The sequence below is a fragment of the Chiloscyllium plagiosum genome, unplaced genomic scaffold (assembly GCF_037043375.1).
Source record: "Chiloscyllium plagiosum isolate Xiang-an unplaced genomic scaffold, Cpla_swu_hap1 HiC_scaffold_42, whole genome shotgun sequence".
Classification (NCBI taxonomy): domain Eukaryota; kingdom Metazoa; phylum Chordata; class Chondrichthyes; order Orectolobiformes; family Hemiscylliidae; genus Chiloscyllium; species Chiloscyllium plagiosum.
In genome coordinates, this window is record NW_028270180.1 from 6,314,547 (window position 1) to 6,341,447 (window position 26,901).

The 26,901-nt window shown below is 51.3% G+C and overlaps 2 protein-coding genes across 4 annotated transcripts in view; one reads left to right on the plus strand and one right to left on the minus strand.

Moving 5' to 3' along the window:
• shf (Src homology 2 domain containing F) overlaps positions 1–26,901 on the minus strand; it is a 331,264-nt gene that overhangs the window by 22,289 nt on the left and 282,074 nt on the right. The window contains exon 7 of one of the 3 annotated variants that reach the window (XM_087982148.1): positions 1,278–1,379. The exons of the other annotated variants lie outside the window; for them this stretch is intronic. Within the exon in view, the coding sequence (XP_087838274.1) occupies positions 1,334–1,379 (46 nt within the window). The 3' untranslated portion in view covers positions 1,278–1,333. Of the gene's footprint in view, positions 1–1,277; positions 1,380–26,901 lie in introns of those variants that run through there. 3 annotated transcript variants of the gene reach the window in all.
• LOC148137552 (uncharacterized) lies at positions 5,376–26,546 on the plus strand. Its single transcript, XM_087982010.1, is given in 9 exon segments — positions 5,376–5,460; positions 12,925–13,339; positions 14,491–15,587; positions 17,072–17,439; positions 17,703–17,805; positions 18,460–18,879; positions 21,584–22,299; positions 25,550–26,332; positions 26,433–26,546. Coding segments are annotated over 9 exon segments (4,101 nt in total).

The window sequence follows — 26,901 nt, forward strand, 5'->3', positions numbered from 1 at the left end:
CTCCCTCAGATGAATCTAAAACATGCCAAATAACACTTTGGTTGCTGAATCAATATGATGGTGCCCCTAAAACACTTTGAGAGATTCCTGAAGCCATGAATGGTGCTGTATAAACACAAGCTTGTTCATGTTTCTCTAAATCACTCCTGTATTATGCATACGGGATTCCCAGGAGGGGTCTTAAATGATGGATGTTCCAATCTGGCAGGAAGTGGCAACCTAGTCAATACGCACTAGTGTTTGTCTTAAAGATTAGATAGAATCCAGCCGATGTGTGAGTGAGGGTTTGATCAGTCTGAGAACTCCCGACTTGATTGTAATGCAAGCGTTCTTCAGTCACACAGATGGCAATCTGTGAAATAAAAAGCCTCCGAGGCAAGATTCACGGGACTCCGAAGATAAACATCGTTCATCTCTCTCCACAGGTGCTGCCAGACCTGCTGAGTTTCTGCAGTACTCTCTGCTTTTGTTTTAGATTTACAGCCGCATTTTGCTTTTAACTTACAGGAATCTGTCAACATGATGTGTTTTGAACTGCGTGTTTGAGAATCACCGAATCCCAACAGTGCAGAAAGAGGCTATTGAACATGCACTGAGCCCCCAGCAGCATCCTACCTAGACACACCCCACCCTATCCCTGTAACCCTACGTTCGTCACAGCTAACCCACCTCACCTGCATATCCCTGGGCACTCTGGGCAATCCACCTTAGCTGCACATGTGGTGGAAACCAGAGCACCCGGAGGAAACCCACGCAGACATGGCAAGAATGTACAAACTCCACGCAGCCAATCGCCTGAGGCTGGAATTGAACCTGGGTCCTTGGTGCTGCGAGGCAGCCGTGCTAGCGGCTGAGCCACTAGGCCTGTATTCAGGCATTATCCACTAGTCAACACCTTAAAACGTTATCTGGACATTTCATTATTGAAAATTACTGAAATAAACTCTTCTTCACACTCCACATTCCAATCTGTTGTGCCTCAATAAAATTTTATTCGATGCTCACAGTGTGAAATCCTTGTTGGACTCACAGCTCAGATGATTCCACATTATGTCAAGCTCGTTGGTGCACAATGATACAAGGCTTTAACCTGGGACCTTTTCCCATAGCTCCTCTGTGGTGGCTGCTGCACGCTATCAGAAGTCACATGACACCAGGTTATAATCCAACGGCGCTGCTCCGAAAGCTTGTGATTATAAATGAACCTGTTGGACCTGGTGTTGCGTGACTTCTGACAATATCCACCACATGCACTGTATTCAGTGGGAGAAAAAGGATCAATCTCATAGATGTCTCACTCAAACACTCTTGAGACTGAAAAATAAACTCTTGTTCATGTAAATCCATTCAGAAAATACAAACTCCCTCCAGTTGTCCATCTGTTGAAAAAAAAACTATTTTCCTTACCACAACAAAAGCAGCTCATCCTTTAATAACCTCTTAAAACTGTCATCTATACAGACTCCTCCCCCAATACAAATCCTGATCATTTAAAATGCAGCCAAGCATTCATAAGGGGATCAGATGTAAACCTGACTGTCCCAACAGTCAAGCAGAAATAGTTTCTCTCTATCTATTGTTAAACCCTTCTCAGTCACAGAATCTTTTACTAACAGACAAAACGTCAGCGTAATATCTCACTTGATTTTCCATCAAAAACACAAATTGTTGTAAAGGGTAATTTGACCGAGACATTATCTCTGATTTCTCTCCCTGGATGCTGCCAGACCTGCTGAGCTTTTCCAGCAATCTCTGTTGCATCCACAGTTCTTTCAGTTTTTATTTAGATTTATTTTTTCTTTATTCATTCACAGGATGTGGATGTTGCTGGCTAGGCCAGTATTTATTCCCCATCCCTAATTACCCAGAGGGCAGTTAAGAATCAACCACATTGGTGTGGGTCTGGAGTCACATGTAGGCCTGACCAGGTGAGGATGACAGTTTCCTTCCCTCAAGGTCATTAGTGAACCAGATGGATTTTTCCAACAATCAACACATGATCATCATTAGATTCTTAATTCTAGATATTCACTGAATTCAAATTCCACCATCTACCATGGCAGGATTTCAAACCCAGGTCCCCAGAACTTTATCTGGGTCTCTGAGTTAACAGTCCAGCAATAATATCACTGGGCCATTGTCTCCCCAGACATTTTCCATCATATCTTACCTCAGTCCTTCCTGTTGGAGTGACAGTCTAGATTGTGAAACTTCTTGAACACTAACTGGGGCAGGTTGACATGTTGGTAAATGAAGCATCATTGTTCTGTAATAAATGAGTTCATTTTAAGCTAATAATAAAATATTGATTTGTGACTATTAGTGCAACGATGTGATTGACCTTCTTCACAATGAGAGACAAATGTTTGACAGAGAAATTAAGAGTAATGGAATGACTGCGTTTTGATGCAGTGAATACTGAAAACTAGATCATGGCTTTACAGTCTTGTGTTCACTGGTAATGTCACGTCATCTCAGAAAGAAATGGCTTGTTGATTAATGGTGCTTTGAACAGTTCACCACATGCTCTGGGCAGCATGGTGACTTGGTTGTTAGCACTGCTACCTCACAGCGCCAGGGACCTGGGTTCAAATCCAGCCTTGGCTGACTGTCTGTGTGGATTTTGCACATTTTGTCTGTTTGGGCTTCCTCCCACAATATAAAGATATGCAGATTAGGTGAATTGGCCATGCTAAATTGCCCATAGTGCTCAAGGATGTGTAGGTTAGGTACATTGTTCAGGGGTAAATATAGGGGGTGGGTTACTCTTTGGAGGGTCAGTGTGGACTTGTTGGGCCAAAGGCTCTGTTTTCACACTGTAGGGATTTTATGAACTCTTACTCGGGGTACATGGGTGTGTGCCATCCCTGTGTGTCGGTGTGTGTACCTCTGTAAGTGGGACAATAGACAATAGGTGCAGGAGTAGGCCATTCTGCCCTTCGAGCCTGCACCACCATTCAATATGATCATGGCTGATCATCCTTAATCAGTATCCTGTTCCTGCTTTATCTCCATAACCCTTGATTCCACTATCCTTGAGAGCTCTATCCAACTCTTTCTTAAATGAATCCAGAGACTGAGCCTCCACTGCCCTCTGGGGCAGAGCATTCCACACAGCCACCACTCTCTGGGTGAAGACGTTTCTCCTCACCTCTGTCCTAAATGGTCTACCCCGTATTTTTAAGCTGTGTCCTCTGGTTCGGCACTCACCCATCAGCGGAAACATGTTTGCTGCTGCCATAGTATCCAATCCTTTATTAATCTTATATGTCTCAATCAGATCCCCTCTCAGTTTTCTAAACTCAATAGTATACAAGCCCAGTCGCTCCAGTCTTTCAGCGTAAGGTAATCCCGCCATTCCAGGAATTGACCTCGTGAACTTACGCTGCACTCCCTCAATAGCCAGAATTTCTTTCCTCAAATTTGGAGACCAGAACTGCACACAGTACTCCAGGTGTGGTCTCACCAGGGCCCTGTACAGCCACAGAAGAACCTCTTTGCTTCTATACTCAATTCCTCTTGTTATGAAGGCCAGCATGCTATTAGCCTTCTTCACTACCTGCTGTACCTGCATGCTTACCTTCATTGACTGGTGTACAAGAACACCCAGATCTCTCTGCCCCTTTACCTAAATTGATTCCATTGAGGTAGTAATCTGCCTTCCTGTTCTTGCCACCAAAGTGGATAACCATACATTTATCCACATTAAACTGCATCTGTCATGCATCAGACCACTCACCTAACTTGTCCAGGTCACCCTGTAATCTCCTAACATCCTCATCACATTTCACCCTGCCACCCAGCTTAGTATCATCAGCAGATTTGCTAATGTTATTGCAAATGTTATTGACAGCAGGTGTGTGTTTGTGTGCATATATATGTATCAGCGACAGTGTGTGTAACTTTGTATATGTGTTGTGTGTTTGTCCTTTATAGGTACACATCTCTTTGCGTGTTTATATGGAGATGTCTCTGTATATGTTATGTTTATATGTGTCTTGTGAATCATGTAATTGTGTGCATGTGTGAGTGGCGAGTGTGTGAGAGAGAGTATCTGTGAGTGTGTGTGTGTGAGAGAGAGACTGTGTGTGCATGTGTTGTGTGTGAGACAGAATGTCTGTGACTGTGTGTGATTTTGTTCGCGTGTGTGTGTGAATGAGCGAGTTGTATGAGAGACTGTGTATGTGTGTATATGTGTCTATCTGTCTCCCTGTACAAACAGTGCACAAGCTACTAAGTTTTGTTTTATTAAGTGCTGAATACCTAAGCTACCCAGTGAAGAAGATGATGTGCTTCTGGATCTTGGAATTAGTCTGCATGGCAAACGGAACTGATCCAGGAAATCAATCTTAATGTGAAAGGGTCACAGCTTAAAGTGAGCGGGCACACTTCCCTGGATAATTATTAAAGAGCCAAAGACCCACAGCCTTGCTGAAATGGTGTTTGTGGTATATTTCAACTTACTAACTTGGAATGTGAATGATGATAGGGTGGGAATGGGAGGGTGAGTTACCTGCAATAGTTATCTATAAAAATAATATAAACCTTTGTTCTTGCAAAAGTATTTGAGCTGTACACTATCTTCTTGATATGTGCGTGTAAGAATAAAAGGTTAAACAAAGAAACCTGAGGCTCATCTGGTCTAAGAGGAACACTGTGTGGACATCAGGGACACTGCCAGATCTGCGATGTGCCTTACCCAAGACAGATTGTGTTCTGTGGATTTCTTTGCCTCTAAACCCAGCAGCAGCACCTGTGGGCTTGTCAAAAATAGAGCCACCATCTTACTAACCAGGGACGATGAAATACCTGTAACTACATTTACCCACCATCTAAGCAAGTACTTGACTCGATTATTTTCCTGAACCAGAGTTTTGAATGAACCCTTAGAGGGAGATGATTATCAAACTGCAATGGCGAATATGTCAATGTAGGGCTTGCTGCACTTATATCACTGCATTTCACAAATAGCAATAATCTATTTCCACTTCTGATTTGATTTGATTTATTATTGTCACATATACCAAGATGCAGTGAAAAGTTTTGTTTTGTGTGCTATCGGGGCAAATTACATAGTAATTACATAAGTAATAGAACAGAGTGCAGAATATAGTGTTACAGCTACAGAGAAGGTGCAGAGAAGGATCAACTCTAATATATGAGCGGTCCGTTCATAAGTCTGATAACAGCGGGGAAGAAGCTGTTCTTGAATCTATTGGGATATGTTGGTACATGTTTTCAGACTTTTGTACCTTCTGGAGGAGGGTGGAAGAGAGTATAACCGGGGTGGGGGGGCGTCCTTGATTAGGTTGGTTACTTTTCCAAGGCAGAGGGAAGTGCAGACGGAGTCAATGGATGGAAAGCTAGTTCACGTGATGGGCTGGGCTGTGCTCATGACTCTTGGTAGTTTGTTACGGTTCTGGGCAGAGCAGTTGCCATACCAAGCTGTGATGCATCCCGGTAAAATGCTTTCTTTAGTGCATCTATAAAACTTAGCAAGAGTCTTTGTGGACATGCTGACTTCCATCTGAGGAAGGAGAGGCGTTGGTGTACTTTCTTGACTGTAGCATCAATGTGGATAGACCAAGATAGATTGTGGGTGATATTTTCTCCTTGGAACTTGAAGCTCTCGACCACCTCTAGCTCAGCCCCATTGATACAGACAGGGGTATGTCCTTCACTCCGCTCCCTGAAGTCAATGACCAACTCCTTTATTTTGCTGACATTGAGGGAGAGATTGTTGTCCTTACACCACACTGCTAAGCTCCCTATCTCATTCCGGTGCTCCATCTTGTTACTTAAGTTCCAACCCAATAAGGTGATGTCATCACCAATATTGAGAATGAAATTACAGCTGAGTTTGGCCACATGGTCATGTTTGTATAAGAGGTATAGTAGGACGCCTAGTGCGCATCCTTGCGGGCCACCGGTAGTGAGGATTATTGTGGAGGAGGTATTATTGCTTATCCTTACTGACTGTAGTCTGTTGGTCAGGAAGTCGAGGATCCAGTTGTAGAGGGGGGAGCAGAGTCCTAGCTCTTGGAGTTTGGAGATGAGCTTTGTTGGAATTATGATGTTGAAGGCAGAGCTAGAGCCAATAGGTGTCCTTGTTTTCCAGATGTCCAGAGATGAGTGTAGAGCCGGGGAGATGGTGCCTTCTGTGGACCTATTGTAGGGGGATTGTAGTGGATCAAGGCAGTCTGGGAGGCTGGAGTTGGGGTGGGCCATGACTAGCCTCTGCTTGGGAGCCTCCTGTGAAGCGCTTCTGTGATCTTTCCTCTGGCATTTGTAGTGGTTTGTCCCTGCTGCTTCCGGTTGTCAGTTCAAGCTGTCCGCTGCAGTGGCTGGTATATTGGGTCCAGGTCGATGTGCTTATTGATTGAATCTGTGGATGAGTGCCATGCCTCTAGGAATTCCCTGGCTGTTCTCTGTTTAGCTTTTCCTATAATAGGAGAAAGTGAGGACTGCAGATGCTGGAGATCAGAGCTGAAAATGTGTTGCTGGAAAACGCAGCAGGTCAGGCAGCATCCAAGGAGCAGGAGAATCGACGTTTCGGGCATGAGCCCATCTTCAGGAATGACCTGCTGCGCTTTTCCAGCAACACATTTTCAGCTTGTCCTATAATAGTAATGTTGTCCCAGTCGAACTCATGTTGCTTGTCATCTGCATGTGAGTTCGACTGGGACAACACTACTATAATAGGACAAGCCAAACAGAGAACAGCCAGGGAATTCCTAGAGGCATGGCACTCATCCACAGATTCTATCACAAACACATCGACCTGGACCCAATATACCGGCCACTGCACGGACAGCTGGAACTGACAACCGGAAGCAGCAGAGACAAACCACTATAAATGCCGGAGGAAACATCACAGAAGCGCTTCACAGGAGGCTCCCAAGCACTGAGGATGTCACCTAGACAGGGGACGAAACGTCTGCAACACAAATTCCCAGCTTGGCGAACAGAATCACAACAACCCTAGTTCAGTCTCTGATGCCTTTGTGAAGGTCGTACCTGGATTTCCTGTATAGGTCAGGGTCACCCGACTTGTACACCTCAGACCTGGGCTTCAGTGGGGAGTGGATCTCCTGGTTTGTCCATGGTTTCCAGTTGGGGAACACTCTGAGTAACTTCTTTGGCACACAGCCCTCGACACACTTACTGAGGAAGTCTGTAATGGTTGTGGCACATTCATTTTGGTTGGCCACTGAGTTCTTGAATATGGGCCAGTCCACTGACTCCAAGCATAGGACCTCACCCATTACCTTAGGCCAGCACTGTCTGATCTCTATACCAGATCCTCATGCCTCAGTTTCTGCTTGGGAGCTGGGAGAAGGAGCACAGCCTTATGGTCTGATTGACCAAAATGCAGGTATGGGGTGGAGTGATAAGTTCTTCCGGGGTTTCAACATCTAATTGGTTCTTTAAAAAGAAAATTGGACGTAACTGTTCCTTGACTTCAATTGTTCACTCTTTTTTTGTGTGTTTTTCACGCAATGTTTGAATGAAGTCTAACAATGTCATCAGTCTAATCTGGTTATCACCAGAATGACAAAGGATAAATCTGTCATCAGGTTGTGATCACTGGACAAGCTCCGAGTCAGCCATTCGGACCGGGGTCAAAGTGTTTTTACAGCCCAGGATGTGGGGCTGGAGTGTCGCCATTGTTCGAACATAGCCAAGAAGGCAGCCATTTTATGCACAGCAAGCACCCACAAGCAACAAGCCAATTGAAACTGTGTCTTTGTTGGAGTGCTTGGGATCAAGAAAGTCAGTTGGCCGGACACCTGGTTTTGCAATGCAGAACGATGTCAAAGAGCTTGGGTTCAATTCCTGCGCAGGGCTGGGGTCACCACAAAGGATTTTCCTTCTCAATCTCTGCCCTTGCCTGAGGCATGTTGACCCTCAGGTTAAACCACCACCAGCCCCCTCTCCCTTTAGGACAGAGACTGGGCCTATGGTAACCTGACTTTGAGGTCTAAGTGCTGCCCAGGACACTAAACCCTGAACTCTCAACCTAGATTGACGCCTGCACAGAAACCTTCCAAATAGCCCCTTATTTTGAATAGCTGCTCCTTTTCGGTTGAGCAGAGGTGTGTGTGGTTGCTATGACAATGTGGTATACTGGTGAGTGAGAGGGAGGATTAGCCTTTCCCACTCTGTCTGGGAGACATCACTAATCACCATCAGAGCCTGGCTACAGGGTGCCTTGTGTGTGATTTACCACGAGACAGTGTCTCCGAATCACTTGCATCTTCGCCCAGTAACTAAAATACTCACCGCAGATCAGTCCGCTCAAATCTCCCACCGTTACCACTGTGTCCAGCCCTCAGATAAAATGGCTGCTGGGTTCGTAGTGAGTGGATGGAGCCAAATGTAGTCTCTCTCCCCATGCCATGTGCGGCGTGATGTAAACGCAAATCCATATTTCCCTTAAATCACTGACGTCGCCCCAACTTGCCTGAGCACACAGACTGAGTCAACATGATACCACACTCACGTTCCCATGTGTGAGTGCTTGTGAGGAGCATCAAACACACCACATCCACCCCAACACCTTGGTCATTGAGGCTGAGGATAATTATCACTCCCAGGACAGGGACAGCACAGGGTTAGATACAGAGTAAACCTCTCTCTACACTGTCCCCCATCAAACACTCCCAGGACAGGGACAGCATGAGGTTAGATACAGAGTAAAGCTCCCTCTACACTGTCCCCATCAAACACTCCCAGGACAGGGACAGCACAGGGTTAGATACAGAGTAAAGCTCCCTCTACACTGTCCCCATCAAACACTCCCAGGACAGGGACAGCATGAGGTTAGATACAGAGTAAAGCTCCTTCTACACTGTCCGCATCAAACACTCCCAGGACAGGGACAGCATGAGGTTAGATACAGAGTAAAGCTCCTTCTACACTGTCCCCATCAAACACTCCCAGGACAGGGACAGCACAGGGTTAGATACAGAGTAAAGCTCCTTCTACACTGTCCCCATCAAACACTCCCAGGACAGGGACAGCATGAGGTTAGATACAGAGTAAAGCTCCTTCTACACTGTCCCCATCAAACACTCCCAGGACAGGGACAGCACAGGGTTAGATACAGAGTAAAGCTCCTTCTACACTGTCCCCATCAAACACTCCCAGGACAGGGACAGCACAGGGTTAGATACAGAGTAAAGCTCCCTCTGCACTGTCCCCATCAAACACTCCCAGGACAGGGACAGCACAGAGTTAGATACCTTTTCTGTATAATGTACACTCCAGTGCAATTATCTGATAATTTTTTTTCAATCTCACAATGGGCCGACATATCCAAACCATGGGTTTGTTGGTTTTACTCCCAAACTAAGCTAACATGACCCCAACACAAATCTCTTTACTTATTCTGAATCAACCTTCCTTTAATTCCTCAGCTTTCCTTCCTACTTCGAGACACCCTCTCGCTCCTGTCCCCCACAATTATTTTCTGCGGAGGGTGAGATTCTCAGAGCTGTCTTGTTAAAGAGACATTAGGTGTTACACTGTGGGTGCTAACTGCTGACCCTCGAGGTTAGATCATATCCATTGTGGAATTGCAATGGCTTCTGTTTGATTCATCAGCTTGACAGGGGAGACTTCGCTGCGAGCATGTTTAATCATATCGCGGTCGGTTTTCATTTTTAAGAGCATGCAAAATGCTGTGGTTACTGTTTGAAAGCGAGGGAGAGGCAGAAACCTTACTCCCATTTAAAAAGTATTTGAATATGTAATTGGCCAGCTCTAACCTACAGGGCAACAAGAGCAGGGCCTAGGAGGGTCGATTCGACAGGCTGCCTCCTTTTACAAATGCAGTCACAATGCGCCAAATGCCTCTCGACTGTCTGTGAATGCACACGCTCCATCTGGGGTGTGTGTGTTTCTGTCTGTGTATGTGTCTGAGAGGGTGTGTGTGTCTCTGAGAGGGCGTGTGAGTGTATGTTTCTGAGAGTCTGTGTGAGTGTGTGACTGTGTATGTGTGTGTCTGAAAGTGTGTATGTGTGAGTGTGTGTGAGTGAGTGTGTGTATGTGAATGTGTGTATGTGCGAGACTGTATATGTGCGTGTCTGAGAGTGCGTGTGAGTGTGTGTATGAGTGAGTTTGTGTATGTGAGTGCAAGTGTGTGTATCTGAGATGTGTGAGTGTGTGCGTATGTGTGTGTGTGTGTATGAGAGTGTGTGTGTATGTGTGTGTGTGAGAGAGTGTGTATGTGTGTGCCTGTGTGTGAGAGAGAGTGAGTGTATGTGAATGTGAGTGTATGTGCGTGAGAGAGTCTCTGAGTGTGTATCTGTGAGTATGTATATGTGAGTGTGTGTGAATGTATGTGAAATGTGTGAGTGTGTGTGTATGGGTGCGTGTGTGTGTGTGAGAGTCTGTGTGTGTGCCTGTGTACGAGTGTGTGTGAATGTGTGTGTATGAGTGTGTGTGAGTGTATGTGTGTGTGTCTGTGTATTTGTATGTGCCTGTGTGTGTGAGTGTGTGTGCCTGGGTGTGTGTCTGGGTGTGTGTGTGTCTATTTGTGGGTGTGTGTCTGTGGGTGGGTGTGTGTGTATGTGTGAGAATGTGTGTGAATGTGTGTATATGAGTATGTGTGAGTGAATGTGTGTATATGAGTATGTGTGAGTGTATGTGTGTATGCATGCGAGTGTGTGTGTGCTTGTGTGTGTGAGTGAGTGTGTGAGTGTGTGTACGTGTGTGTGTCTATCTGTAGGTGTGTGTGCATGCATGTGTGTGTGCCTGTGTGCGTGCGTGTGTGGGTATGTGTGTGTGCATCTATGTGTGTGTATGTCTGTGTGTGTGTGTGTGCGCCTGTGTGTGGGTGGGTGTGTGTGTGTATGTCTGTGTGTGTGTCTGTGTGTGTGTTGGTGTGTCTGTATGTGGGTGTAGGTGTGTCTGTGTGGGTGTGTCTGTGTGTGTCTGTGTCTGTGTGTGTGTCTGTGTGATGCTTTTAGGCTGATCAGATCCCTCTATAACCATCGGTCGCTGGACTTTCTGAAACAAGATCAGTGACAGTTATCAGTGACTTAAAAAATTACTCAAGCAGCCAGGTAACCTCTGTGGAATGAGGAAACGAAGCAAGATTTCAGGTTAATTTGGTGCAGATTGGCAGCTACTGGCACATCTGGGCCAATAGTTCCAAACGCAAAATACTGCAGATGCCAAAGATCTGAACAAACTCAGAAGAGCTCCAGAGGTGGGCACCATCTGTGGAGAAAGAATCAGGTAACCCTCAGTGTCTTCCACCTGAGATGACAACTCAGCTTCTCAGGAGGCTGCTGTATGTTCATCTGTTAGTGCATGACCTTATCCCCACAGATTGCCGGAGGAAATAAATACTAAGATCATAGGAGCAGGAGGCCATTCAGCCTCTACAAACCCACCAACAGTGTAGTCAGATGCAATATGTGAGATCACACATTCGCTCATAGACAGCTCTCAAGGCAGAAACGCAATGCAAACTCATCTGGTCCTGACTTTATTTGCAGGAGAAGGATTGTTGGTTAATTAGACGGACATTCTAAACCAGTACTGAGGGAGTGCCGCATTGTCATACAACACTCCCTCATTCCTGACCATCCGGCAATGCGGCACTCCCTCATTCCTGACCATCCGGCAATGCGGCACTCACTCATTCCTGACCCTCCGGCAATGCGGCACTCCCTCATTCCTGACCATCCGGCAATGCGGCACTCCCTCATTACTGACCCTCTGACAGTGCGGCACTCCCTCATTACTGACCCTCTGACAGTGCGGCACTCCCTCATTACTGACCCTCAGACAGTGCACCACTCCCTCATTACTGACACTCCGACAGTGCGACACTCCCTCATTACTGACCCTCTGACAGTGCGGCACTCCCTCACTAATGACCCTCCGACAATGCGGCACTCCCTCATTACTGACACTCCGACAGTGCGACACTCCCTCATTCCTGACCATCCGGCAATGCGGCACTCCCTCATTACTGACCCTCAGACAGTGCACCACTCCCTCATTACTGACCCTCAGACAGTGCGACACTCCTTCATTACTGACCCTCCGGCAATGCGGCACTCCCTCATTACTGACCCTCAGACAGTGCAACACTCCCTCATTACTGACCCTCCGACAGTGCAACACTCCCTCATTACTGACCCTCCGACAGTGCACCACTCCCTCATTACTGACCCTCTGACAGTGCACCACTCCCTCATTACTGACCCTCAGACAGTGCAACACTCCCTCATTACTGACCCTCCGACAGTGCACCACTCCCTCATTACTGACCCTCTGACAGTGCGGCACTCCCTCATTACTGACCCTCAGACAGTGCACCACTCCCTCATTACTGACACTCCAAATGTGCGACACTCCCTCACTAATGACCCTCCGACAATGCGGCACTCCCTCATTATTGACCCTCCGACAGTGCGACACTCCCTCATTACTGACCCTCCTACAATGCAACACTCACTCATTACTGACCCTCTGACAATGCGACACTCCCTCATTACTGACCCTCTGACAATGCGACACTCCCTCATTACTGACCCTCTGACAGTGCGACACTCCCTCATTACTGACCCTCCGACAGTGCACCACTCCCTCATTACTGACACTCCGACAGTGCGACACTCCCTCATTACTGACCCTCTGACGGTGCGACACTCCCTCATTACTGACCCTCTGACAGTGCGACAATCCCTCTTTACTGACCCTCTGACAATGCGACACTCCCTCATTACTGAACCTCTGATAGTGCGACACTCCCTCATTACTGACCCTCCGACAGTGTGACACTCCCTCATTACTGACCCTCTGACAGTGTGACACTCCCTCAGCACTGACACTCCGACGTGCGGCACTCCCTCATTACTGACCTTCCGACAGTGTGACACTCCCTCATTAATGACCCTACGACAGTGCGACACTCCATCATTACTGACCCTCCGACAGTGCGACACTCCATCATTACTGACACTCCGACAGTGCGACACTCCCTCATTATTGATCCTCCAACAATGCGGCACTCCCTCATTACTGACCCTCCGACAGTGCGACACCCCCTCATTACAGACCCTCCGACAGTGCGACACTCCCTCATTAATGACCCTCCGACAATGCGACACTCCCTCATTAATGACCCTCCGACAGTGCGACACTCCCTCGGCACTGACCCTCCGACAGTGCGATACTCCCTCATTACTGACCCTCCGACAGTGCACCACTCCCTCATTACTGACCCTCCGACAGTGCGGCACTCCCTCATTACTGACCCTCCGACAGTGCGACAATCCCTCATTACTGACCCTCCGACAATGCGACACTCCCTCATTACTGAACCTCTGATAGTGCGACACTCTCTCATTACTGACCCTCCGACAATGCGGCACTCCCTCATTATTGACCCTCCGACAGTGCAACACTCCATCAGCACTGACCCTCTGACGTGCGGCACTCCCTCATTACTGACCTTCCGATTGTGTGACACTCCCTCAGCACTGACACTCCGACGTGCGGCACTCCCTCATTACTGACCTTCCGACAGTGCGACACTCCATCATTACTGACCCTCCGACAGTGCGACACTCCATCATTACTGACACTCCGACAGTGCGACACTCCCTCATTATTGACCCTCCAACAATGCGGCACTCCCTCATTACTGACCCTCCGACAGTGCGACACTCCCTCATTAATGACCCGCCGACAATGCGACACTCCCTCATTAATGACCCTCCGACAGTGCGACACTCCCTCATTAATGACCCTCCGACAGTGCGACACTCCCTCATTACTGACACTCCGACAGTGCGACACTCCCTCATTACTGACCCTCTGACAGTGCGATACTCCCTCATTACTGACCCTCCGACAGTGCGACACTCCCTCATTATTGACCCTCCGACAATGTGACACACTCATTACTGACCCTCCGACAGTGCGATACTCCCTCATTACTGACCTGCCGACAGTGCGACACTCCCTCATTACTGACCCTCCGACAGTGCGACACTCACTCATTACTGACCGTCCGACAATGCGGCACTCCCTCATTATTGAGCCTCTGACAGTGCGGCACTCCCTCATTACTGACCTTCCGATAATGCGACACTCCCTCATTACTGACCGTCCGACAGTGCGGCACTCCCTCAATACTGACCCTCCGAAAGTGCGACACTCCCTCATTCCTGACCCTCTGACAATGCGGCACTCCCTCATTATTGAGCCTCCGACAGTGCGACACTCCCTCATTACTGACCCTCTGACAGTGCAGCACTCCCTCATTACTGACCCTCTAACAGTGCGACAATCCCTCATTACTGACCCTCTGACAGTGCGACACTCCCTCATGACTGACCCTCTGACAGTGCGACAATCCCTCATTACTGACCCTCCAACAGTGTGACACACCCTCATTACTGACCCTCCGAAAGTGCGACACTCCCTCATTACTGACCGTCCGACAATGCGGCACTCCCTCATTAATGACCCTCCGACAGTACGACACTCCCTCATTACTGACCCTCCGACAGTGCGGCACTCCCTCATTAATGACCCTCCGACAGTGCAGCTCTCCCTCATTACCGACCCTCCGACAGTGCGACACTCCCTCCTTACTGACCCTCCGACAGTGCGATACTCCCTCATTACTGACCCTCCGACAGTGCACCACTCCCTCATTACTGACCCTCCGACAGTGCGGCAGTCCCTCATTACTGACCCTCTGACAGTGCGACACTCCCTCATTACTGACTCTCTGACCGTGCGACACTCCCTCATTACTGACCCTCCGACAGTGCGACACTCCTTCATTACTGACCCTCCGACAATGCGACACTCCCTCATTAATGACCCTCCGACAGTGCAACACTTCCTCAGCACTGACCCTCCGACAGTGTGACACTCCCTCATTACTGACCCTCCGAAAGTGCGACACTCCCTCATTCCTGACCCTCCGACAATGCGGCACTCCCTCATTATTGAGCCTCCGACAGGGCGACACTCCCTAATTAATGACTCTCCGACAGTGCGGCACTCCCTCATTACTGACATTCCGACAATGCGGCAGTCCCTCATTATTGAGCCTCCGACATTGCGACATTCCCTCATTAATGACCCTCCGACAGTGCAGCACTCCCTCATTACTGACCCTCCGACAGTGCGACACTCACTCATTACTGACCCTCTGACAGTGCGGCACTCCCTCATTACTGACCCTCTGACAGTGCGGCACTCCCTCATTACTGTTCCTCCGACAGTGCGACACTCACTCATTATTGACCCTCCGACAGTGCGACACTCACTCATTACTGACCCTCCGACAGTGCGACACTCCCTCATTATTGACCCTCTGACAGTGCGGCACTCCCTCATTACTGACCCTCCGACAGTGCGACACTCCCTCATTATTGACCCTCCGACAGTGCGACACTCCCTCATTATTGACCCTCCGACAGTGCGACACTCCCTCATTACTGACCCTCCGACAATGCGGCACTCCCTCATTACTGACCCTCTGACAGTGCAGCACTCCCTCATTACTGACCCACCGACAGTGCGACACTCCCTCAGCCCTGACCCTCCGATAGTGCGACACTCCCTCATTACTGACACTCCGACAGTGTGACACTCCCTCATTACTGACCCTCCGACAATGCGGCACTCCCTCATTACTGACCCTCTGATAGTGCGACACTCCCTCATTACTGACACTCCGACAGTGCAGCACTCCCTCATTACTGACCCACCGACATGGCGACACTCCCTCAGCCCTGATCCTCCGATAGTGCGACACTCCCTCATTACTGACACTCCGACAGTGTGACACTCCCTCATTACTGACCCTCCGACAGTGCGGCACTCCCTCATTCCTGACCCTCCGACAGTGCGGCACTCCCTCATTCCTGACACTCCGACAGTGCGACACTCCCTCATTACTGACCCACCGACAGTGCAGCACTCCCTCATTACTGACCCTCTGACAGTGCAACACTCCCTCAGCCCTGACCCTCCGACAGTGCAACACTCCCACATTACTAACCCTCCGACAATGCAGCACTCCCTCATTATTGACTCTCCGACAGTGCAACACTTCCTCAGCACTGACCCTCCGACAGTGCGGCACTCCCTCAGCACTGACCCTCCGACAGTGTGACACTCCCTCATTACTGACCCTATGACAATGCGGCACTCCCTCATTACTGACCCTCCGACAGTGCGACACTCCCTCAGCCCTGACCTTCCGATAGTGCGACACTCCCTCATTACTGACCCTCTGACAGTGCGACACTCCCTCATTACTGACCCTCCGACAGTACAACACTTCCTCATTACTGACACTCTGACAGTGCGACACTCCCGCATTACTGACCCTCCGACAGTGCGACACTCCCTCATTATTGACCCTCCGACAGTGCAACACTCCCTCATTACTGACACTCCGACAATGCGGCACTCCCTCATTACTGACCCACCGACAGTGCGACACGCCCTCATTAGTGACCCTCTGACAGTGCGGCACTCCCTCATTACTGACCCTCCGACAGTGCAGCACTCCCTCATTTCTGACCCTCCGACAGTGCGACACGCCCTCATTAGTGACCCTATGACAATGCGGCACTCCCTCATTACTGACCCTCCGACAGTGCGGCTTTCCCTCATTACTGACCCTCTGACAATGCGACACTCCCTCATTACTGACCCTCTGACAGTGCGACACTCCCTCATTACTGACCCTCCGACAGTGCACCACTCCCTCATTACTGACACTCCGACAGTGCGACACTCCCTCATTACTGACCCTCTGACGGTGCGACACTCCCTCATTACTGACCCTCTGACAGTGCGACAATCCCTCTTTACTGACCCTCTGACAATGCGACACTCCCTCATTACTGAACCTCTGATAGTGCGACACTCCCTCATTACTGACCCTCCGACAGTGTGACACTCCCTCATTACTGACCCTCTGACAGTGTGACACTCCCTCAGCACTGACACTCCGACGTGCGGCACTCCCTCATTACTGACCTTCCGACAGTGTGACACTCCCTCATTAATGACCCTACGACAGTGCGACACTCCATCATTACTGACCCTCCGACAGTGCGACACTCCATCATTACTGACACTCCGACAGTGCGACACTCCCTCATTATTGATCCTCCAACAATGCGGCACTCCCTCATTACTGACCCTCCGACAGTGCGACACCCCCTCATTACAGACCCTCCGACAGTGCGACACTCCCTCATTAATGACCCTCCGACAATGCGACACTCCCTCATTAATGACCCTCCGACAGTGCGACACTCCCTCGGCACTGACCCTCCGACAGTGCGATACTCCCTCATTACTGACCCTCCGACAGTGCACCACTCCCTCATTACTGACCCTCCGACAGTGCGGCACTCCCTCATTACTGACCCTCCGACAGTGCGACAATCCCTCATTACTGACCCTCCGACAATGCGACACTCCCTCATTACTGAACCTCTGATAGTGCGACACTCTCTCATTACTGACCCTCCGACAATGCGGCACTCCCTCATTATTGACCCTCCGACAGTGCAACACTCCATCAGCACTGACCCTCTGACGTGCGGCACTCCCTCATTACTGACCTTCCGATTGTGTGACACTCCCTCAGCACTGACACTCCGACGTGCGGCACTCCCTCATTACTGACCTTCCGACAGTGCGACACTCCATCATTACTGACCCTCCGACAGTGCGACACTCCATCATTACTGACACTCCGACAGTGCGACACTCCCTCATTATTGACCCTCCAACAATGCGGCACTCCCTCATTACTGACCCTCCGACAGTGCGACACTCCCTCATTAATGACCCGCCGACAATGCGACACTCCCTCATTAATGACCCTCCGACAGTGCGACACTCCCTCATTAATGACCCTCCGACAGTGCGACACTCCCTCATTACTGACACTCCGACAGTGCGACACTCCCTCATTACTGACCCTCTGACAGTGCGATACTCCCTCATTACTGACCCTCCGACAGTGCGACACTCCCTCATTATTGACCCTCCGACAATGTGACACACTCATTACTGACCCTCCGACAGTGCGATACTCCCTCATTACTGACCTGCCGACAGTGCGACACTCCCTCATTACTGACCCTCCGACAGTGCGACACTCACTCATTACTGACCGTCCGACAATGCGGCACTCCCTCATTATTGAGCCTCTGACAGTGCGGCACTCCCTCATTACTGACCTTCCGATAATGCGACACTCCCTCATTACTGACCGTCCGACAGTGCGGCACTCCCTCAATACTGACCCTCCGAAAGTGCGACACTCCCTCATTCCTGACCCTCTGACAATGCGGCACTCCCTCATTATTGAGCCTCCGACAGTGCGACACTCCCTCATTACTGACCCTCTGACAGTGCAGCACTCCCTCATTACTGACCCTCTAACAGTGCGACAATCCCTCATTACTGACCCTCTGACAGTGCGACACTCCCTCATGACTGACCCTCTGACAGTGCGACAATCCCTCATTACTGACCCTCCAACAGTGTGACACACCCTCATTACTGACCCTCCGAAAGTGCGACACTCCCTCATTACTGACCGTCCGACAATGCGGCACTCCCTCATTAATGACCCTCCGACAGTACGACACTCCCTCATTACTGACCCTCCGACAGTGCGGCACTCCCTCATTAATGACCCTCCGACAGTGCAGCTCTCCCTCATTACCGACCCTCCGACAGTGCGACACTCCCTCCTTACTGACCCTCCGACAGTGCGATACTCCCTCATTACTGACCCTCCGACAGTGCACCACTCCCTCATTACTGACCCTCCGACAGTGCGGCAGTCCCTCATTACTGACCCTCTGACAGTGCGACACTCCCTCATTACTGACTCTCTGACCGTGCGACACTCCCTCATTACTGACCCTCCGACAGTGCGACACTCCTTCATTACTGACCCTCCGACAATGCGACACTCCCTCATTAATGACCCTCCGACAGTGCAACACTTCCTCAGCACTGACCCTCCGACAGTGTGACACTCCCTCATTACTGACCCTCCGAAAGTGCGACACTCCCTCATTCCTGACCCTCCGACAATGCGGCACTCCCTCATTATTGAGCCTCCGACAGGGCGACACTCCCTAATTAATGACTCTCCGACAGTGCGGCACTCCCTCATTACTGACATTCCGACAATGCGGCAGTCCCTCATTATTGAGCCTCCGACATTGCGACATTCCCTCATTAATGACCCTCCGACAGTGCAGCACTCCCTCATTACTGACCCTCCGACAGTGCGACACTCACTCATTACTGACCCTCTGACAGTGCGGCACTCCCTCATTACTGACCCTCTGACAGTGCGGCACTCCCTCATTACTGTTCCTCCGACAGTGCGACACTCACTCATTATTGACCCTCCGACAGTGCGACACTCACTCATTACTGACCCTCCGACAGTGCGACACTCCCTCATTATTGACCCTCTGACAGTGCGGCACTCCCTCATTACTGACCCTCCGACAGTGCGACACTCCCTCATTATTGACCCTCCGACAGTGCGACACTCCCTCATTATTGACCCTCCGACAGTGCGACACTCCCTCATTACTGACCCTCCGACAATGCGGCACTCCCTCATTACTGACCCTCTGACAGTGCAGCACTCCCTCATTACTGACCCACCGACAGTGCGACACTCCCTCAGCCCTGACCCTCCGATAGTGCGACACTCCCTCATTACTGACACTCCGACAGTGTGACACTCCCTCATTACTGACCCTCCGACAATGCGGCACTCCCTCATTACTGACCCTCTGATAGTGCGACACTCCCTCATTACTGACACTCCGACAGTGCAGCACTCCCTCATTACTGACCCACCGACATGGCGACACTCCCTCAGCCCTGATCCTCCGATAGTGCGACACTCCCTCATTACTGACACTCCGACAGTGTGACACTCCCTCATTACTGACCCTCCGACAGTGCGGCACTCCCTCATTCCTGACCCTCCGACAGTGCGGCACTCCCTCATTCCTGACACTCCGACAGTGCGACACTCCCTCATTACTGACCCACCGACAGTGCAGCACTCCCTCATTACTGACCCTCTGACAGTGCAACACTCCCTCAGCCCTGACCCTCCGACAGTGCAACACTCCCACATTACTAACCCTCCGACAATGCAGCACTCCCTCATTATTGACTCTCCGACAGTGCAACACTTCCTCAGCACTGACCCTCCGACAGTGCGGCACTCCCTCAGCACTGACCCTCCGACAGTGTGACACTCCCTCATTACTGACCCTATGACAATGCGGCACTCCCTCATTACTGACCCTCCGACAGTGCGACACTCCCTCAGCCCTGACCTTCCGATAGTGCGACACTCCCTCATTACTGACCCTCTGACAGTGCGACACTCCCTCATTACTGACCCTCCGACAGTACAACACTTCCTCATTACTGACACTCTGACAGTGCGACACTCCCGCATTACTGACCCTCCGACAGTGCGACACTCCCTCATTATTGACCCTCCGACAGTGCAACACTCCCTCATTACTGACACTCCGACAATGCGGCACTCCCTCATTACTGACCCACCGACAGTGCGACACGCCCTCATTAGTGACCCTCTGACAGTGCGGCACTCCCTCATTACTGACCCTCCGACAGTGCAGCACTCCCTCATTTCTGACCCTCCGACAGTGCGACACGCCCTCATTAGTGACCCTATGACAATGCGGCACTCCCTCATTACTGACCCTCCGACAGTGCGGCTTTCCCTCATTTCTGACCCACCGACAGTGCGACACGCCCTCATTAGTGACCCTCTGACAATGCGGCACTCCCTCATTACTGACCCTCCGACAGTGCAGCACTCCCTCATTTCTGACCCTCCGACAATGCGACACTCTCTCATTACTGACCCTCCGACAGTGCGGCACTCCCTCATTTCTGACCCACCGACAGTGCGACACGCCCTCATTACTGACCCTCTGACAGTGCGGCACTCCCTCATTACTGTTCCTCCGACAGTGCGACACTCACTCATTATTGACCCTCCGACAGTGCGACACTCACTCATTATTGACCCTCTGACAGTGCGGCACTCCCTCATTACTGACCCTCCGACAATGCGGCACTCCCTCATTACTGACCCTCCGACAATGCGACACTCCCTCATTATTGACCCTCTGACAGTGCGGCACTCCCTCATTACTGACCCTCCGACAATGCAGCACTCCCTCATTATTGACCCTCCGACAGTGCGACACTCCATCAGCACTGACCCTCCGATGTGCGGCACTCCCTCATTACTGACCTTCCGACAGTGTGACACTCCCTCATTACTGACCCTCCAACAGTGTGACACTCCCTCATTACTGACCCTCCGACAGTGTGACACTCCCTCAGCACTGACACTCCGACGTGCGGCACTCCCTCATTACTGACCTTCCGACAGTGTGACACTCCCTCATTAATGACCCTACGACAGTGCGACACTCCATCATTACTGACCCTCCGACAGTGCGACACTCCATCATTACTGACACTCCGACAGTGCGACACTCCCTCATTATTGATCCTCCAACAATGCGGCACTCCCTCATTACTGACCCTCCGACAGTGCGACACCCCCTCATTACAGACCCTCCGACAGTGCGACACTCCCTCATTACTGACCCTCCGACAATGCGGCACTCCCTCATTAATGACCCTCCGACAGTACGACACTCCCTCATTACTGACCCTCCGACAGTGCGGCACTCCCTCATTAATGACCCTCCGACAGTGCAGCTCTCCCTCATTACCGAACCTCCAACAGTGCTACACTCCCTCCTTACTGACCCTCCGACAGTGCGATACTCCCTCATTACTGACCCTCCGACAGTGCACCACTCCCTCATTACTGACCCTCCGACAGCGCGGCACTCCCTCATTACTGACCCTCTGACAGTGCGACACTCCCTCATTACTGACCCTCTGACCGTGCGACACTCCCTCATTACTGACCCTCCGACAGTGCGACACTCCCTCATTAATGACCCTCCGACAGTGCAGCACTCCCTCATTACTGACCCTCCGACAGTGCGACACTCACTCATTACTGACCCTCTGACAGTGCGGCACTCCCTCATTACTGACCCTCTGACAGTGCGGCACTCCCTCATTACTGTTCCTCCGACAGTGCGACACTCACTCATTATTGACCCTCCGACAGTGCGACACTCACTCATTACTGACCCTCCGACAGTGCGACACTCCCTCATTATTGACCCTCTGACAGTGCGGCACTCCCTCATTACTGACCCTTCGACAGTGCAACACTTCCTCAGCACTGACCCTCCGACAGTGTGACACTCCCTCATTACTGACCCTCCGAACGTGCGACACTCCCTCATTCCTGACCCTCCGACAATGCGGCACTCCCTCATTATTGAGCCTCCGACAGGGCGACACTCCCTAATTAATGACTCTCCGACAGTGCGGCACTCCCTCATTACTGACATTCCAACAATGCGGCACTCCCTCATTATTGAGCCTCCGACAGTGCGACACTCCCTCATTAATGACCCTCCGACAGTGCAGCACTCCCTCATTACTGACCCTCCGACAGTGCGACACTCACTCATTACTGACCCTCTGACAGTGCGGCACTCCCTCATTACTGACCCTCTGACAGTGCGGCACTCCCTCATTACTGTTCCTCCGACAGTGCGACACTCACTCATTATTGACCCTCCGACAGTGCGACACTCACTCATTACTGACCCTCCGACAGTGCGACACTCCCTCATTATTGACCCTCTGACAGTGCGGCACTCCCTCATTACTGACCCTCCGACAGTGCGACACTCCCTCATTATTGACCCTCTGACAGTGCGACACTCCCTCATTACTGACCCTCCGACAATGCGGCACTCCCTCATTACTGACCCTCTGACAGTGCAGCACTCCCTCATTACTGACCCACCGACAGTGCGACACTCCCTCAGCCCTGACCCTCCGATAGTGCGACACTCCCTCATTACTGACACTCCGACAGTGTGACACTCCCTCATTACTGACCCTCCGACAATGCGGCACTCCCTCATTCCTGACCCTCTGACAGTGCAGCACTCCCTCATTACTGACCCACCGACAGTGCGACACTCCCTCAGCCCTGACCCTCCGATAGTGCGACACTCCCTCATTACTGACACTCCGACAGTGTGACACTCCCTCATTACTGACCCTCCGACAGTGCGGCACTCCCTCATTCCTGACCCTCCGACAGTGCGGCACTCCCTCATTCCTGACACTCCGACAGTGCGACACTCCCTCATTACTGACCCTCCGACAGTGCAGCACTCCCTCATTACTGACCCTCTGACAGTGCAACACTCCCTCAGCCCTGACCCTCCGACAGTGCAACACTCCCACATTACTAACCCTCCGACAATGCAGCACTCCCTCATTATTGAGTCTCCGACAGTGCAACACTTCCTCAGCACTGACCCTCCGACAGTGCGGCACTCCCTCAGCACTGACCCTCCGACAGTGTGACACTCCCTCATTACTGACCCTATGACAATGCGGCACTCCCTCATTACTGACCCTCCGACAGTGCGACACTCCCTCAGCCCTGACCTTCCGATAGTGCGACACTCCCTCATTACTGACCCTCCGACAGTGCAACACTTCCTCATTACTGACACTCTGACAGTGCGACACTCCCGCATTACTGACCCTCCGACAGTGCGACACTCTCTCATTATTGACCCTCCGACAGTGCAACACTCCCTCATTACTGACACTCCGACAATGCGGCACTCCCTCATTACTGACCCACCGACAGTGCGACACGCCCTCATTAGTGACCCTCTGACAGTGCGGCACTCCCTCATTACTGACCCTCTGACAGTGCAGCACTCCCTCATTTCTGACCCTCCGACAGTGCGACACGCCCTCATTAGTGACCCTCTGACAATGCGGCACTCCCTCATTACTGACCCTCCGACAGTGCGGCTTTCCCTCATTTCTGACCCACCGACAGTGCGACACGCCCTCATTAGTGACCCTCAACAATGCGGCACTCCCTCATTACTGACCCTCCGACAGTGCAGCACTCCCTCATTTCTGACCCTCCGACAGTGCGACACGCCCTCATTAGTGACCCTCTGACAATGCGGCACTCCCTCATTACTGACCCTCCGACAGTGCGGCTTTCCCTCATTTCTGACCCACCGACAGTGCGACACGCCCTCATTATTGACCCTCTGACAGTGCAGCACTCCCTCATTACTGACCCTCCGACAGTGCAGCACTCCCTCATTTCTGACCCTCCGACAGTGCGACACTCCCTCAATACTGACGCTCCGACAGTGCAGCACTCCCTCATTTCTGACCCTCCGACAGTGCGACACTCCCTCATTACTGACCCTTCGACAGTGCGGCACTCCCTCATTACTGACCCTTCGACAGTGCGGCACTCCCTCATTTCTGACCCACCGACAGTGCGACACGCCCTCATTAGTGACCCTCTGACAGTGCAGCACTCCCTCATTACTGACCCTCCGACAGTGCAGCACTCCCTCATTTCTGACCCTCCGACAGTGCGACACTCCCTCAATACTGACGCTCCGACAATGCAGCACTCCCTCATTATCGACCCTCCGACAGTGCAACACTCCCTCTGACCCTCCGACAGTGCAGCACTCCCTCATTCCTGACCCTCCGACAGTGCGACACGCCCTCATTAGTGACCCTCTGACAATGCGGCACTCCCTCATTATTGACCCTCCGACAGTGCAACACTCCCTCTGACCCTCCGACAGTGCAGCACTCCCTCATTAATGACCCTCCGACAGTGCGACACGCCCTCATTAGTGACCCTCTGACAATGCGGCACTCCCTCAGTACTGACCCTCCGACAGTGCGACACGCCCTCATTAGTGACCCTCTGACAATGCGGCACTCCCTCATTACTGACCCTCCGACAGTGCGACACGCCCTCATTAGTGACCCTCTGACAATGCGGCACTCCCTCATTACTGACCCTCCGACAGTGTGACACTCCCTCATTAGTGACCCTCTGACAATGCGACACTCCCTCATTAGTGACCCTCTGACAATGCAGCACTCCCTCATTACTGACCCTCCGACAGTGCGACACTCCCTCATTAGTGACCCTCTGAGAATGCAGCACTCCCTCATTACTGACCCTCCGACAGTGCGACACTCCCTCATTAGTGACCCTCTGACAATGCAGCACTCCCTCATTTCTGACCCTCCGACAGTGCGACACGCCCTCATTAGTGACCCTCTGACAGTGCAGCACTCCCTCATTTCTGACCCTCCGACAGTGCAGCACTCCCTCATTTCTGACCCACCGACAGTGCAACACGCCCTCATTAGTGACCCTCTGACAGTGCGGCGCTCCCTCATTACTGACCCTCCGACAGTGCGACACTCCCTCATTAGAGACCCTCTGACAGTGCGGCGCTCCCTCATTAGTGACCCTCTGACAATGCAGCACTCCCTCATTACTGACCCTCCGACAGTGCGACACTCCATCATTACTGACCCTCCGACAGTGCGACACTCCATCATTACTGACACTCCGACAGTGCGACACTCCCTCATTATTGATCCTCCAACAATGCGGCACTCCCTCATTACTGACCCTCCGACAGTGCGACACCCCCTCATTACAGACCCTCCGACAGTGCGACACTCCCTCATTACTGACCCTCCGACAATGCGGCACTCCCTCATTAATGACCCTCCGACAGTACGACACTCCCTCATTACTGACCCTCCGACAGTGCGGCACTCCCTCATTAATGACCCTCCGACAGTGCAGCTCTCCCTCATTACCGAACCTCCAACAGTGCTACACTCCCTCCTTACTGACCCTCCGACAGTGCGATACTCCCTCATTACTGACCCTCCGACAGTGCACCACTCCCTCATTACTGACCCTCCGACAGCGCGGCACTCCCTCATTACTGACCCTCTGACAGTGCGACACTCCCTCATTACTGACCCTCTGACCGTGCGACACTCCCTCATTACTGACCCTCCGACAGTGCGACACTCCCTCATTAATGACCCTCCGACAGTGCAGCACTCCCTCATTACTGACCCTCCGACAGTGCGACACTCACTCATTACTGACCCTCTGACAGTGCGGCACTCCCTCATTACTGACCCTCTGACAGTGCGGCACTCCCTCATTACTGTTCCTCCGACAGTGCGACACTCACTCATTATTGACCCTCCGACAGTGCGACACTCACTCATTACTGACCCTCCGACAGTGCGACACTCCCTCATTATTGACCCTCTGACAGTGCGGCACTCCCTCATTACTGACCCTTCGACAGTGCAACACTTCCTCAGCACTGACCCTCCGACAGTGTGACACTCCCTCATTACTGACCCTCCGAACGTGCGACACTCCCTCATTCCTGACCCTCCGACAATGCGGCACTCCCTCATTATTGAGCCTCCGACAGGGCGACACTCCCTAATTAATGACTCTCCGACAGTGCGGCACTCCCTCATTACTGACATTCCAACAATGCGGCACTCCCTCATTATTGAGCCTCCGACAGTGCGACACTCCCTCATTAATGACCCTCCGACAGTGCAGCACTCCCTCATTACTGACCCTCCGACAGTGCGACACTCACTCATTACTGACCCTCTGACAGTGCGGCACTCCCTCATTACTGACCCTCTGACAGTGCGGCACTCCCTCATTACTGTTCCTCCGACAGTGCGACACTCACTCATTATTGACCCTCCGACAGTGCGACACTCACTCATTACTGACCCTCCGACAGTGCGACACTCCCTCATTATTGACCCTCTGACAGTGCGGCA